This window comes from Camelus bactrianus, chromosome 27 (assembly GCF_048773025.1).
Source record: "Camelus bactrianus isolate YW-2024 breed Bactrian camel chromosome 27, ASM4877302v1, whole genome shotgun sequence".
NCBI lineage: Eukaryota > Metazoa > Chordata > Mammalia > Artiodactyla > Camelidae > Camelus > Camelus bactrianus.
In genome coordinates, this window is record NC_133565.1 from 34346061 (window position 1) to 34362079 (window position 16019).

Genomic DNA, 16019 nt, shown 5'->3' on the forward strand with positions numbered 1-16019 from the left:
TCCGGCCCCGGCTCCACATCCCCCCAGCGGCAGCGGCGTGGGCCTCAGGGCGCCCGCCAACCCGCCTTGCCGCTCCGGCCCCGGCTCCGCATCCCCCCAGCGGCAGCGGCGTGGGCCTCAGGCCGCCGGCCAACCCGCCTCGCCGCTCCGGCCCCGGCTCCGCATCCCCCCAGCGGCAGCGACGTGCGCCTCAGGCCGCCCGCCAACCCGCCTCGCCGCTCCGGCCCCGGCTCCGCATCCCCCCAGCGGCAGCGACGTGCGCCTCAGGCCGCCCGCCAACCAGCCTCGCCGCTCCGCGCGGCTCCGCTCCGCCCGGCCCCACCCCGCCTGACGGCCGGGACACTGAACACAACCCGAGTACTCACCATCGCGACTTTCCCCTCAGCCATCTTAGCCTCACCCGCTGCTGCGAAGCCGGAAGTCGAAAGTTTCCCAGACGCCCAAGCAAACGGAAGTTATAGGACTCCGGAAGTGGGAGGGGCCTGAGCCGGAAAAGAAGCTGATCGTCGAGCGGAGGTGTTGAACTGAGGTTTTGCCCGGAGCCCGAGGATCTTCTAGAAGCTGTGGAAGGGCTGGGCACTTTCCCTCAGTCAGCCTGTCTCTCCAGGAGCCGGCAAGGGAGTGCGCAGCCAGTCGTCTGCTCCATCCGGGCCACCCCTGCCGCCTCCTGCCGTCGTGTGGGCGCTGCTTGAGAAGCCCCAACCGCGCTGAGGGGTGGCCGCGGTCGTTTACTTGGAGCCTCTTCCCGGGAGCCCCGGCCCCGAGCCCCAGCCCAGGGCTGAGGGCCTCATTCCCGCCCTGCACAAACATCCTCGTTTCCTGGCTGTCATTGTCCAGCCAAGGTGTCACTCGCCTCATCAGCCTCCCACTTTCTTTTGTGCTGGAGTTTGGAAATCCGCTGCCGGCGGGCTGCGATTGAACGCAATCTTGTTTTGATTGGAAATATTTAAAAATCGGGAGATAACACAAGAAAGCCAGAAATCCGGCCGCGGGATAAATAAAGAGCCAACAACGGGCCTGTATTCCTGCCTGGTTGTAAAATAGATCTGAGAACGGCCGCTACATAATAGGCGTTTCTAAGTCTTTTTGCCACGGTCCGCGCTTCCCAGCACACCCCAGCCGTTTTACGTTATGTTTCTAGCCCCTGGTGTGGTGAACTAAATGCTTAGTCTTTCCACTGGGTGATCGTGGAAATACGTGCTTTGGCGTCAAACATGAGTTCTGGAGTTGACCACGGCGTGACATAAACCAGTTATTCCTTTGAGCTTCATTCATTCCAGTTCTGGGAGCATTGACCTTAGGAGTATAGCGAGGAAGTCACACGTTAAATGATAACACAAGCAAAGTTTATGAACAAACAGTTCACTAAAGAAGAAATACAAATGGCTCTTAAACATATGAAAATATAACTTTGCAAGGAAGAAAAAAACATGCAAATTAAAGTTTCCAAGAGATACTGCCCACCTCTTACATTGGCAGAGAACAAAAATCTTGAGTTGTGAATAAACTAGCATTCTCTATCTGAGGCTAGTGGGAATGTGAGTTGGTACAACCTACATTGAGAGCAGTTTGGCAATAACTACCCAAATTAAAAATGCACATAACCTTTAACTTCTTTATTTTAATTCTAGGAATATATTCTATAGGTATAAATGTGGGAAATGACTTTAAATACAAAGTTATTCAATGCAGCATTGTTTGTAATAACCAAAGCCTGAAAACAACCTAAATGCCCAATAACTGATGTTAAAGAAATTATGATAAGCCCACACTGTACGGAACACGTAAAAGAAACTATTTACATATTGGTAGAGAAGAATCGCCAAGATACATTAACAGATAAAAACAAAGTGCAGAAAAATGTGCATAGGATCTGTGTTAATAAAAGGCAAAAATAAGGATGAATATTATGTACATAATTGCTTATATACTCAAAATATCTCTGAAAGTATATTCAAAATGGTAAAAGTGGTTACTTATAAGGAGAATTGGGTAGCTGAGGGACAGAGAAGGGAAGAGCCTATCTTGTTATAATTTGAATTTTGTATGAAATGGATGTATTACCTATTCCAGTAGTAGAAAAAAATTAAAAGAACAACATAACTATAATTAGAACTGTGGTAAATGCTGAGGAGAAATAAAGAAAAATAAAACCAAATAACAAGGAGACTCAACCTAGACTTGTTTGGACAGGGAAGTTTCCCTGGGTAACATATGTTTAAAATGAGACCCAAAGGATAAGGCATTAGCTTGGGGAAGGGGGATGAGGAAGTGGGCAGGCTGGGGAAGAATTCTAAGGCAAAGGGAAAGCTTGTGCAAAGGCCCTGAGGATGGAAGTAGCTTGGCCAGTTTGCAGCACAAAACGAAGACCAGCATGGCTGGAAAGAGGAAGGGAAAAGAGTTAGTTGCAGTAGGTGGAGAGGTAGGAGTAACTAGTGGTGCACATCCACAGAGGCCATGCGAGGGACTTTATTCTAAGGGATTTGGGAAGGCACTGAAGAGTTTTGGGCAAGAAGTGACATAGAATTAACATTTAGTGAGTTCATGTTAGCTAATAGTGCAGAATGAATTGAGAGGGGGACAAGAATTGATAATCTAGGGGTGACTAAAGGATGCTACAAACAAGAGATGATAAAAACAGTTCACTTGGACTAGAGTGATGAGAAAACAAATAGTGATAAAGTATATGGATTCTCAAGAATTTCAGAAGCTAAGCCAGATTTCCTATGGTGCAGAATTGGATATGGGGAATGAGGGAAAGGAATACAGGTGTCACAGAAAGATGAGTACGTTTCTAACTTTAGAAGCAGCTAAGCGACTGGTGCAGTCAGTAACTGAGGTGGAGAGCCTCAGGGAAGATACCGTTGGAAAACTCATGCGCGCCCTTCCCAATATATAAAATCTCCCTGAAAGTGGTTCTGTGAGGCGTGAATGACGTTTTTTATGCCTGTTATTAAATAAGTAGAAGCTATTATTATGTTCTGAAATCTCTCCTTTGACACCAGATTTTAGGAGAAAGAGCACTTTCTATGCCAGGGCCTTTTTCATGAGAAAACATGTTGGCGTCTCAGATGGCAATAACCAAACTTAATGTTCTCTAATTAGATAGGTAATTAGAAAATATCTCAAAAATTATCTTCACAGGCAGATCCCAGACTCACACAGATAATGTTTCCTGTTTAACACATAGGTCTTCATTTCCCTTAGAAGACCCCCTCGGATGTAATCTTGTTCATCAGGACCATTCAGGTCATACAGCTGGGTAAGGCCTTCCAGACAAAACAGCATTTATCTTTTTTTTCCCCATGGTAGGGGCTGAGGAATCGAGAGGAACCAGGCATCAGTAACTTTTTAACATCTCTAATATATATATAAAGAAGGAGTTACAGTTGAGTTTCTACTTTTCGAATGTTTTAATAAGTCATTCCTACTTTGATAGGGTCTACAGTCAGCTTTGTTCTGACACCACCAGCCAGGCAACTTTCCAGCACCTCATGCCAATTTTGCAGTATCTGGTCTTCCCAAGACCTGTACCACCAATTCCCAAGAGCCCAGGCAACATCTTGGGGAAACACATTAAAGTAGTATGAAGCTCCAGGGGCCTTCATGAGGCATTTTAAATGCTCATTCCTTATACTACAGATGTACTATATACACGAATGTACACAGATACACAGAAATACACAGATGTGAGCAAAGGCATTATATGCAGTGTTTGTGAGAAAAAAAAATACTGGAAATAACTCAAATGTCTATCACCAAGGGTTATTTAAATAAACCACAGCACATCCGCACTAAGACATATTATGCAGCCTGAAAAAGACTTCAAGATGGTGAAATAGTTACATGAAAAAAAGCAAGGTGTAGAAAATATAGTATGGTTCTATTTGTGTTTTAAGAACAAAATAAGGGGGAAGATATGCACATGTTTTGTAAATGGAATTTTGAGAAGTAATCACAAGAAACTGGTAATGACGTTTGGCTCTGTCGAGGAAGGAGAGAGGACAGGGCACCTAGACTGGGAAGGTAATTTGCTTTTCACTGTTTACCATTCTATAAAATTTAACTTCTTATTATCCATGTATTTTTAATTTTAAAAACTATTTTTAAAATATGTAAATGAAACCTTTTTTTTTAAACTGCCATTCCTGGAATTCACTTCTCATTTAGATTAGAAAACCACAAGAAAATAAATTATATTTCCCACCCTAGCAAACAAAGGCCAGATTAGCTGGAAAAATCAAAAATATTTTTCATTCATCAGAAAGCTGAGGACATAAAGAAACCCAAGTGAACCAACTTCTAGAAAGTGGTAAGACCTTGATAGGAGAAGAGAGACACATGGCTGCTCATATTCCTGGCTGAACTATGCTAGGAAGAGAAATCCACAATAGGGGAATAAAGAAGCCAGTTGACCTTTAACAAAATTTTAACAGCCCCAGGGAGGCCAGCATGACATCAGAATTTAGAGGACGAACTCCATAGAGAAAGCCTACACCACCTACTAATCTGACCTCTTAAATCTTAACCACGTGCAGGTGGGTAGTAGAGCAAAAGTGGGAGCAAGCAGGGTGGATAACAGGAAAAGAGGAGACAGCTCGCACCTTCCCTTGAGGTAAGTGGAGACTTTCCCAAGTGCAAGATACCCTTTAAAATGAGGGGGCAAAGCAGGAATGCTGAGAAATCCACCAAAGATACTCTTGAAGGTTAAGAGTGAGGCGGCAGAGCTGAGACACCCATCCACCAGGCACTGCGGGCATTCCTCTTCCAAAGACTAAGGGCAGGGCGCGCAGAAGGGCTGGGTGAAATGCCTCCCCACCCCGCCGTCCCAGTGACCAAGGAAACCTGGCAGCCAGGCTGGCTTGTCTACATTTTCCGTTAGAAAGGAGCGATATCCCACATTTCCAAAAGCTGACACCTTGGCTGTGAAGCGAAGTCAGACCTCTGGAATCTTGTCAATGCCTCAAATCCAGGCTCTCTTGAAGGGAAAGTTCTGATTCTGTCTTCAAATATTTGAAGCTTAGTGAACTAAGTCAAACTAACGCTGTAACAGAGCCCTGATCTGCGTCAGGTATACATCAGATTCAGCCACTACTCACATGGCTGAAAGAAAAATAGGCATACCCCATTTTAAAGGGAAGTAATATTTACTTCAGTCTCTATTTTTTATGTAAAACGTCCAGCATACAATCAAATATACAAGACGTGCAGAAGCAAGAAAATGAGATCCACGGTAGTAGAGGAAAGATTCAATAGAAGCAGAACTAGAGCTAATCCAGATGTTGAATTATCAGTTGGGATCTTGAGAATAACTCCAGCTAAAAGTAAAATGCTAAAAAATCTAGTGGAGGCCAAAATATTCGAGTCAATAGATATGAGTTTTTTAAATAACTACGATGAAAGTGCTTTGAAGAATCTAGTGGGAACTGTGAAAAACGTGCATGGAAAAATGGAAAATTTTAGCAGAAACACGTCAACTGTACAAACATAATGAAACACTAGAAAAAAATACAGTATCAGAAATAAAAATTTCATTAGATGGGTTTAACAGGAAAGCATCAGGGAAATTGACAACAGCTAAATGGAAAGTATCCAAACTGAAAACAGAGAAGAGAATGGGGCGAAATCATCTGAGACCTGCAGGATAGTATCAGGTCATCTAATAATATATGTGTAACTGGAGTCCCAGGAGGAGAGGAGAGGCGGGAGAGTGTGGAGCTAAAGAAACATCTGAAGAGTTAATAGCCAAGAAATATCCAGTGTAAGTGAAAGACATCAACGCATATCCAAGAGGTTCAGTAAACACCAAGCAAAGAAAAACGCACGTAGACATGTCATAATCAATATGCTGAAAACCAAAGATAAAAAGGAGATGTAACCATAAGGGAGGGGAACCCACATTATGGACAGGTGAACAAATAAAAATGGTGGGTGACCTCACCAAATGAGATGTGAGGACACGTAAACAACAACTTTAAAATACTGAAAGGAGAACTAAAAGACCAACACAGAATTCTATGTTCAACTAAAAAAACCCACAAAAATAAAAGTAAAATATTCTTTCAGATAAAAGCTGAGAGCACTGCCCTCTGAAAAAAACTGCAATAGAAGAAATGCTAAAAGGAGTTCTTTGGATTAAAGGGAATTTATACCAGATGGAACCCTAGACTTGCTGGGGAATATGAAGGAAAATCTTTTTTAAACAAATGTTGCTGGGACAACTGGATACCTATGCTGAAATAAAACTCAATTCTGTAGAAATAATTAATTTGAGATAGATCAAGTACATAAATGTAAAACTCCAAACCATAGATGTAAAACCTAAAGCCAGGGGGGGGGATGGATCACAGGTTATCTGTGATCATAAACATAAACCCCAAACCACAAAACTTCTAGAAGGAAGTACGTTCTTTGTGAGCTTGGGCGTCATAAAATCATAAGAAAAAAATTGATAAGTATTTTATCAAAATCAAAATTTTTGCTCATCAAAAGATCCCCATAAGAAAGTAAAACAAACCATAGTCTACAGAAAAAAAAAATCATAGTACATATATCCATCAAAGACTTGTATCCAGAATTCACAGAATAACCACAATAAAAGACAATCCAATTTTGAAATGGGAAAAGACATGATAGTTCATGAAGGATATACAAATGTAAGCATATGAAAGTGCTCACCAACACTAATTACTAGGGAATTGCAATATCAATTAAAATCATAGTATTTCATACCAACTAAAATATATAAAACACTGGCAACGATAAATGTTGACAAAGATACGAATCAGCTGGAACACTCATACATCACTGATGAAGAGTACAAAACAGTAAACCATTTCAGGAAATAGGAGGCCGTTTCTTAAAAAGTTATCATATGACTCAGTAACTATTTTACTCTTAGCTGCTTATCCAAGAGAAATGAAAACATGTATCCAAATAACAACCAAAAAATAAGAATGTTCGTAGCAGCCTTATTCATAATTGCCCCCAATGAAACCTAAAAGTCATCAACAGGAGGATGGCTAAACAAAGTGTAGTGTATTTATAGAATGAAATACTACCAGCAATAAAGAATAATTTACCAATACAACAGTATAGATGAGTCTTTAAAGCATTGTAAGTGAGAGAAGCCAGATGCAAGAGTACACATTATGAGATTCCAACTATTATAAAGTCCAAAGTGAGAAATCAGCAAATGATCATTGGGGCAGGCGGGGAGCAGGAACGACTTGAAAGACGCACAAGAGAACTTCCTGGGTTGATGGTGCTGCACGCTAGCTTCTTCTGGGTGGCTGTGTCACAGATGCACACAGGTGTTAAAAACATCAGTCTGAACACTTAAGACGTGTGATTGCTATAAATCATTGTAGAATAAAGGTGAGTGGCTCCTACCTGTTCCGGGAGCATCTGTCCCCAGCCCTTTACTGACCTGATTCGTTCTCCTCATCATGATCTTTGGGCTCTAATCTGATCAGGGCTTGGCCCTTGACTGTAGAATTTATCTTAAAGGGCACAGAATCCAGTGTCCCTAAGAAGTAGCATTTAGGATCTGTGAAGCAATTCTGTGGAACCAACCATTTATTTCCATCGGTTAGTGAGCAATCGTTACACCACTGTAAGGCACTGACTTGTATGTACTAATGTGATTTTAACATGAGTAGATAGTAGAATACTTAACTATATTGCATGGCAGTAAAATAATGGAGTAAACAGTCTTCAAAGTCATGTAGAACACTATTGCTTTTCATTAAACCCATTCTCTGGTGCTTGTTGCCATGACTTTAACAGTGCTCTAAACCAGTTACAGGATTTTTGGACACAAACAAATGTATTTCCTATCCAAAGCAGATGCACACTCAGATCATGCTTCCTCCTTTGTTAGAAAACTCTTAGTATTTGCCCTAGTTATGTAGAAATGAACCACAAGTCAGGGTCATACGGTAGGAATTTATTAACAAGCAAACAACTTTGTTCATACCAGGAAGACCAGCAATTAGGTTATAAATGACTGGAGAGCAGGTGCAAGAACTTACAATCTCAGAGTGTTCCGTTAGAATGTCTGCTGCCCAGTAGGCCCACCAGAGGTGCTCCCTAAAGCCTGGCTATCATTTAATTCTGCACGCCCTCTGAGAAAATGGTGTGACCTGCAGAGGTGGGAGCACACACAGGGAGTCTCCCTGCAAGAGGAAGCTGGGAAGTTCAGTAAATAGTGATGTTTGGGGATAGGGTCCCTCACAAAACTTAGAACTACGTGTTTGCTCACTCCTCAGGAATACTAACTCGGCCGATTGATACTAGATAGCCAGATAGTCACTGCGTAAGTTCTGATTAACAATTCTAGGAAACAGCCATTTAGCATGCACTGAAGTGGTTTCTCGGGCACTTGTTACACACACAGAAACCAATTCTAGCCATCAAAAGGAAATCTAAATCCACAGAATCAAGTTTTCAGCCTAGAGAGCTTTCTGGAGAATTAACTATCTACTATAGAGAATAATTTCTATAATCACCTTCCAAATTTCCAACCTGAAAGAAACCTGTATACTCCATAGTAAAAAAGCAGGCAGCTTGAAAAGTAAACACCAAACTTTTACACAGGAGGAGTGAGTGAGGAGGGATACGCAGGTGCTAAGCAAGACACCAAATCAGGAAATTTTCCTTTGTGCCACAGCATCAGCTCAAAACAGGACTGGCCTTCTGGAGGGGTTTGGAAATACGAGGCTTGCTTCTAAACTCATTAAAATTTTAGCTAAGGTGGCTCTGAAACATGAGGGAGAAAAAGGCATCCTTTGGGTCCTTCTTAGTAGAGTATCTGAGGCTAACAAAAAGAGACATGTTTTTAACAGAAAACAGCCCAAAATAAGAATTGGTCATTGAATCCTCTAAGCCCCCTAACCAATCTTTATCATTTGAGCAGGTACTTTCGGCAGGGTTGTTTTGAGAAGCAGCTAGAGCGATGAAAAGAATACAGTGTAGTGGTCACACGTGCCCCCAGACCTGCCGTCAGCTGGCTGGGCGCTCTTGGACAACCCACCGAGTCTCCTGAGGAATCAGGGTTAAGTGCTTCAGACAAACCAGCAGAGCCCTCTGCTCACCGCTGGACCTGCGGTGCCCAGAACAGTGCCCAACACCGTGGACGCTGACTGAAGGTACCTAGGTTTGAACCTTCCTTCTGCCACTTATAAAAGGATGACCTCAAAGAAATTACCTACCTTCTCTGAGCTTCTATTTCCTTATTTATAAAATGGACATGAGTTTTAAAAAGATGGGCATGGAGCATTTAGTAAAAACTAAGTAAGTTAGCCATAATTACCTGTTGTATGCTAATTCTTTACATTTAATTTAAAAAGAAACCTTTCAGGGCATTTCGGTACTATGACCGACTGCCAGCAAACTATGATCTCAAACATCTGCCTCCCGGCCCACAGGGGTAAGCCCCGTTCGTACCAATGATCTTGTCCCAGGGCTGCTTGGTTCTGTCTCCACGTGTCTGGAATAGTCAGCATGTACTACGCCTAGAGCTATGGGGTAGCCTACAGGAAAAGCTGACGCCATTAGAATGATGTGGATGCACAGACGACAGACAATGCCAGTTTAGGAGTCCAAAATGGGTTTCTAGTTCCTGGATCCAATCTCATCCTGCCTTTGGGAGTCTGAGGCAGCTTTGTATCCGTATTCATTTTGCCTAAGTTAGGATTAGTATGCACATTATTTGTAACTAGGCTTTGTCCTCCCATTTTCTTTGATCCTCACAATACTCCTATAGAAGACAATGTAACATGATGGACTAAACACATGGCATCAGACAGGCACGGCCCCACCATAACCTCTCTGTAAATTTTGACTTAATAGTCCATAAACTTGCTTTCTCATTTATAAAATAGGGTGGCAATGCCTACTTTGTTTTAGGGCTGCTTAGAAGACGCAAATAACATGAGTAAGGCATCTGGCGAGAAGCACTTATCAAACTATAGCTCCTGTTGGTATCCCCATTTTACAGAAGGGAAAACTATGGCTGAGAAATACTGATATTCTTTCTTCTTTCCACCTCACCAACTACACTGGGAATAAAAACAGGCAAATCCACTGTCTTTACAAGGTCATGAAAAGAATGAAAGTGACAGCGAGAAATGTTCAAGTGCTCTGAACTTAAGTGATTAAGTGGAACTGTGCATTGACTTGACACAAATAACCATTCAACCATCTTTGCTCAGACTCTACACTTACTTACTTCCAGATAGTTCTCTCCCTTGGTAAGAGAAGAGATTACCAGCTGATGGGAAAATTCTACTCAGCTTGCCAACAGTTCTTTGGGATTTATGAACTTAATTATTTTCTCCAAGGTGGGCCACTTACCAAAAAACTGACAAAAAACAAATTGGGCACTTGCCACTAGACCCTTAGGAAATATGGTTCCAAGAGACCCCCCCTCAGCTGGGGCCTACAGCGTGGCTCCTCTCTGAGCTTGCGAATTTGCCACTCGTCTTATTGTCCCTTACGACCTAGAGTACTCAGCTACACTTCTCTTTCAAGCCATGCAAGTGTCTGGATGAGTGGTCTCAGCCTTACTGTAGGTCTCGAGGTGCAGTGCGCAAGCATAGGGTTGGGGGTAGGGAAGAGGGCTCTAAAGACACTGACGGCCGGGACACATCCCAAGCAATTAGATCATCCTCTCTATGGGGCGGGACTCGGGCATAGCTCGTTTTTCCCTTTTGAAACTTCTCGGCAATTTCGGTGTCTAAGATGAACAGCAGCACTAAGTTGCGACCGAAGTTGGAAAATGATACGGCCCAGGTGCAGTTTTTGTTTGGCCCACACTTCAAAGTATTTTAAATTAATGACCGACATTCCAGAATTCTGAGAATTCACGTCAAGTGTCTGACAGGCCCCTCTCAGCGCCCGCTCGGCCCAGGGGCCCAGTGAAGCACCGCCCTGGCTCTCGCAGGCACCTGAGTTTGAGACTCCTGCACTACCTGAAGCCCCAGATTGCTGCGGTCCTCAAGTTGTGCTTTTGGCGTTGTTACAGCTGCTATATTATCAATGTGTGACTGATTTATTTACTAATTTTCTCCCACTCTGAAAATGGCCCTAAACAAGCATATCTATAGTTCACTCAGTCTGAAAACTGCTTCTTGAAAGAATGCATTATTTTCCTAAATGCTACTGCTTGGGGAAAGACCAACCACAGACGCCTCTCCTCCTACAGTGGGCACCATTGGATTATTTCCAGTTGAGCATTTCCAATTAGCTAGTTAACATCTTGTATAATTAAGTGGAGAAACAAATTCCTTAAAATGAACCAAAAATACACCAATTTTACCCCCAAAGAAATCTGAAAAAGTCTGAGAGGTCCACACGTTTTTCTGTTTCTGAAGGAGCCAAAACTTACCCCTAATGCTCACTACCTAATCATCTGAGTCCTGCAGTTCCTCCAGTCCAAGGAGAAATGCTGAGAACAGATGAATATGGGCTGTTCTGCGCACTTTCAGTCATAAAACAAATTCTGTAACAAGTTCTAACAGACTACCCAAAATCCTTTACACTGGGAATTCAGTTGAACAAATAAGTAGACCAACAAGTGCAAATTACTTGGCCACTGTTTATCAAATCAAATGGTGCTAAACCGTTTACTCTCAACCCTCACACGGGATAGTCTTCTCTTGACACCTGTCCCAGTCACCAAGATGACAAGGGTTATTAGTCTTCTATCCATGGCTGATTTCTTTGATTAGGCAAAACAGAGCCGTATTAGTTGCAAACTCTGCCACAGCAAATTAAAGATCAGAGAGAAACTATACAGCATTCCTCTAACAGTAGTAGTGACAGATTTTTACACAGTCTTCCATGTGGTTTAAAAGTACAACACTATAGCTAAGAACCACCTTTCCTGGTACTGAATGCTAGGTCTTTCTGAAATCAGATGAAGAAAACACGATACAAAGAGGTAGTATGACATTGATCAGCTGGAAGAAAGCTTGAGTTCCAGACAGGAGAAACTGTGAGATCTTAGGCAAGTTACTCAACCTTGTTGAACCTTATTTCCTTTTGTTAAACAGAGTAATTTCTACCCCACTTGCTTTAAACAAATAATAGAAGTTAAAGTGCTTCGAAGATACAAATGATAAATGAACTCTTATAATTATAAATCCAAATTAGACAAAATTAAATTTTCCTGAAATCTGGACTTGGCTAGAGTATCAGTGACAGACCTCAACTTTGGGACCTTCTTTAGAAGACAACTCTCCCTCCATCCCTATGGAATATATCAGTTTCAAAGAGTGAGCTAAATGGAAGTATGGTGAAGGAGTTTTAAGGTTGAAAATGACTTTTTAAGTGTTTTATCTTTAAAAATTGACAGATGTACTGAGTAATATCACTGTTACAACATGAACAGCATTCTAAAGTCAATGTACAAGACACATTCTGGAAAGCTTCCAGAAAATGCTCTAAAGGCTTCATTAGCTAAGTTAATTGCTAGGGATAGTCTCATTCACAGTTCCCTGCAAAGAAACGGAACCAAATCTTGACATTTTATGTTACATAGGAACAGTGAATAAGGCACATAATACAGGTGACTTGGGCCACCCTTTTTTTTTTTTATAAACTATAAAAATAAACGTAAGTAACTAATGGAATAACAAAATAAAAGTTTATTTTATTAGAATTAGGAATGTTCTTTCCCTCTGGGCAACCTGAACAGTCCAGTTACAATGAAAATCTAAGAACAGTTATTTCCACAGCACAGGGTGCTCTATGCACAAAATTACAGGGTTAGGAGCATTTAATCAATTTACCGATCTGATTGTCTCACCAACCCGCCCCCCCATCCCCCAAGTGCTCTACACCGGGATTTGTAGCTAAAAGAATTTGTTACATCAAGTCCTTTTCTCTCTTAAAATTGTATTTCAGTTCCTCATCATGGTTGAACCACATTTTACACTGCTGATTCAACCATTTCAAATCCAGTCAGTCTTGGATCTGTTATATGTGTGTGTATGTATACACATGTGTATTTAATATATTTATTTAAATACACATAAAACACGATCTGGGTCGCAGCAGATTACACAGAATTTAGAGTCTGATAGTATATGCTACTCAGTTTTACCACTGTGGTTTGTATCCTGAGCTTTGGATCAACATTTTTATTGTAAGTCATTTAAAGTCCATCTGCTGCTCAATGAATTGCTCAAATGAAGCATGCACTTCTCAGAAGACAGTGTAGCTGCCCTCAAGAAGACAGGGAGACCTGGTGCCAACCATGAATAGAGCCCTCGGACAGAGGTGACACAGGGGAGCTCTTACACAGTGTGGCTTGCCTATCCCAGTTGGGGTCACTGAAGTTACTAACAGTGAAAGCAATTAACTCGGGGAATTCTGTCAAATACGGAGATAGCTGTTGCAAGTTTGGAAGTAGAAAAAGCCAGTTCACCTTGATCCATACAAATTAGGGAATGCACCCACAACTGCAATGCCCTCAGGTAATACGTCAACACTGAAACTAGAAAGCAGCTCTACAAAGCACTGTTCCTCCATGGGCGGGGCCCGATACTAGGAAGTGTGCACACTGTTTTTGGATACTCATTGCAAGGGGCGCATGTAAAGAGGATTTATGACACTCAAACCTATATACTGCAGTTAACTGGTAAGATTTTTTAAAAATACCACATATACACAAAACATTTTAAGGGAACCACATACATCTAGATAGCAACTCTGGCTGCTTTTCAAAGTTACCAGGGAAAGGAACTTATTCAAGCCTTTTAAAACAACAAGAACAATAAAAACTTCTTAGTTTCGATAAATGTTTTAAGATTGATGCAGTCATTTAAAATAAAGTCAAATGGATGACAGGGAAAGGGGAGGAGAAGAGAATACGGAAGAAACAGACAGAGTTCAGATTCGCACCTGAGGTGGCAAGGGAGGGGAGGATAAAAAGTACAGGTAAAGTTGATCCTAAAGCGACACGTGGTTCAAGGAAGCAGCATAATATACTCAGCAAACATTCACTGATTTTTGATGGGGAAAAAATAGTTGCAAGTACATCTCATGTAACAACCTTTTCTAAAAGGAAAAGTAGGGTTGATTCAGCAAAGCCTAACTTAGGCAAAAGGCCAGAGGAAAGCGAACCCACTTCCCAATGGAGCAGGGTAAGATGTACGATGCAAGAGCAGGCAAGGCCGCCTCACAAGCGGTAAACACTCCCCAGACGCAGGACACTGAGAGGAAGACGAAGAGGTCCGTCAGCCAGAACTGCTATTTAGTGTGAAGACCTCTTACTTGAGTTGCCTAGTTCACTCCGCACTCCTGTATAAAACGGATAGATTCAGGGATGCTGACCTGTTGAAAAATACCAGAGCCAGAATGGCCTACACAGACATACAGTTAATAAAACCACCACCACCCTTCACTTTTAACATAGCTCTTAGTAGAAATTTCATAAAAATGGACATCACAGCTAAAACTCATTATTAATTCTCCTATCTGCTGACAATAGAAAAGAAGCAAACTCAGTGATTTCTATTTAAATGCACTAGTTGGCCGTATCAAGTTCTAGGGGTGTTTGCCTTCAAACCGAACCCACAGCAACACACACAAGCAATTTCAGTATCTGCCATTTTTAATTCACAATCTGAAACTAAGTGAATGGCTATTTATTTATATTTATATTTGAAGCAAAAACATTCTATTTGACACCCTAACATAAGAAGGGATGAGAGAAGAGCCGTAACCAAAATCTTAAAGGGCTCAAAGCAGCAATTAAGGGGAAAAAAAACTGAAGTGCTTCCTCTGGGTGTGACAGGAAGCCCAGGAAGCCTTCAGCTGCGAGCGTGCCGTGGGCACACAGGCATGAGGCCGGCAGGGGAGGAGGCTGGGGCTGGGCCCCTCTTGCATTGCAGGAACAAAGCTCCCTGCTGCAGCCCTTATCAGGCCACGGCATTCACTCAGGGCTTGACCTCCCTGTCCCTGACCAGGGCTGGGAGTTCAGGGCATGAGGCCTATGGCCAGCAACAGACATAAAACCAGAGAGGGCAAAGTAAGCTCAGGAAAGGGAAATCAAAGAGCTCTAGTTAGGTCTTCCAGAGGTGCTAAACCAACACACCTTTTATCCCAACCCTCAACCCTGGAAAGATAAAGCAAACTGAAAGAAAATGCACAGCAAATAGACATAATCTTGAAGATTTTTAAAGAATAAATATTTCTGTAATTAAACATTATGCAAACACGTGCCACGCTTGCTCGGTCCATGCATGTGCGCTATATACAACTCGGAAAAATACTGTGTTGTCCTCTTGTTTTAAAAGTCATATACAAAGTTTTTTTGTTTTTTTGTTTGTTTGTTTACTTCCTCTTTCTGCCTACCCCCTTCCCAGCCCCAAGAATTTTCTTTACAAGAAACTAATCATCATTCACTCATGACCTTGGGGTATGAGAGAAAGAGTCGGTCTGTGTGTGTGGTGTGTCTGTATGTGTGGGGAGGAAGGGGAAGAGGTCCTTTACCAAAGTACAACAAAACGGCTGGGTTGGACATGAAAAGCAGTGTCAAGGAGCTGTTTTGAATTTTAACTGTACTACACTCAGGGAAAAGAAAAAGAAAAAAAAAAAAGGAGTCAGCTTTGAGAATGAAGCTACGTTACAAGTTAAAGTTGGAGGGCTTTTAGTGTGTCTGTCACACTTTTGTTGGCGGCCTAGAATACTGTTGTACAATGGTTTATCTACCTTTTTTTTATTACAATATAATTTACTTAAACTTTCCGTTAACAAAAGAGAATTCTGGTACTACAGACCAGTGGTGTCAGAATAGGCTTAGTGCCTCCTTGTGTGTGTTTGTTTTGTTTTGTTTGTTTTAATTGCATGAGCACTCTAGATGGTAAAGTTTTCAGAGTTCATTTTATGCAGGGCCATTCTCAGTCCTCAATGTACTCCCACAGATCCTTTTCATAGCCTTCATGCACGTGCTGTAACAAAACCCTTCGTCGACTCTCACAGTATCTGTAATCAAAGAGAAAAAAAAAACT

At 42.0% G+C, this 16019-nt stretch overlaps 2 protein-coding genes across 4 annotated transcripts in view; both read right to left on the reverse strand.

Moving 5' to 3' along the window:
• BBS4 (Bardet-Biedl syndrome 4) overlaps nt 1-460 on the reverse strand; it is a 38171-nt gene extending 37711 nt beyond the window's left edge. The window contains exon 1 of one of the 3 annotated variants that reach the window (XM_010955298.3): nt 366-460. In XM_010955298.3, coding sequence (XP_010953600.2) covers nt 366-389 — 24 coding nt within the window. In that variant the 5' untranslated portion in view covers nt 390-460. The remainder of the gene's footprint in view (nt 1-365) is intronic. The other 2 variants (XM_010955300.3, XM_045516895.2) reach the window with 2 other exon arrangements.
• A 7473-nt stretch (nt 461-7933) lies between these two features.
• Nucleotides 7934-16019, reverse strand: part of ARIH1 (ariadne RBR E3 ubiquitin protein ligase 1) — a 90245-nt gene continuing 82159 nt past the window's right edge. The window contains exon 14 of the mRNA XM_045516897.2: nt 7934-15993. Coding sequence (XP_045372853.2) covers nt 15909-15993 — 85 coding nt within the window. The 3' untranslated portion in view covers nt 7934-15908. The remainder of the gene's footprint in view (nt 15994-16019) is intronic.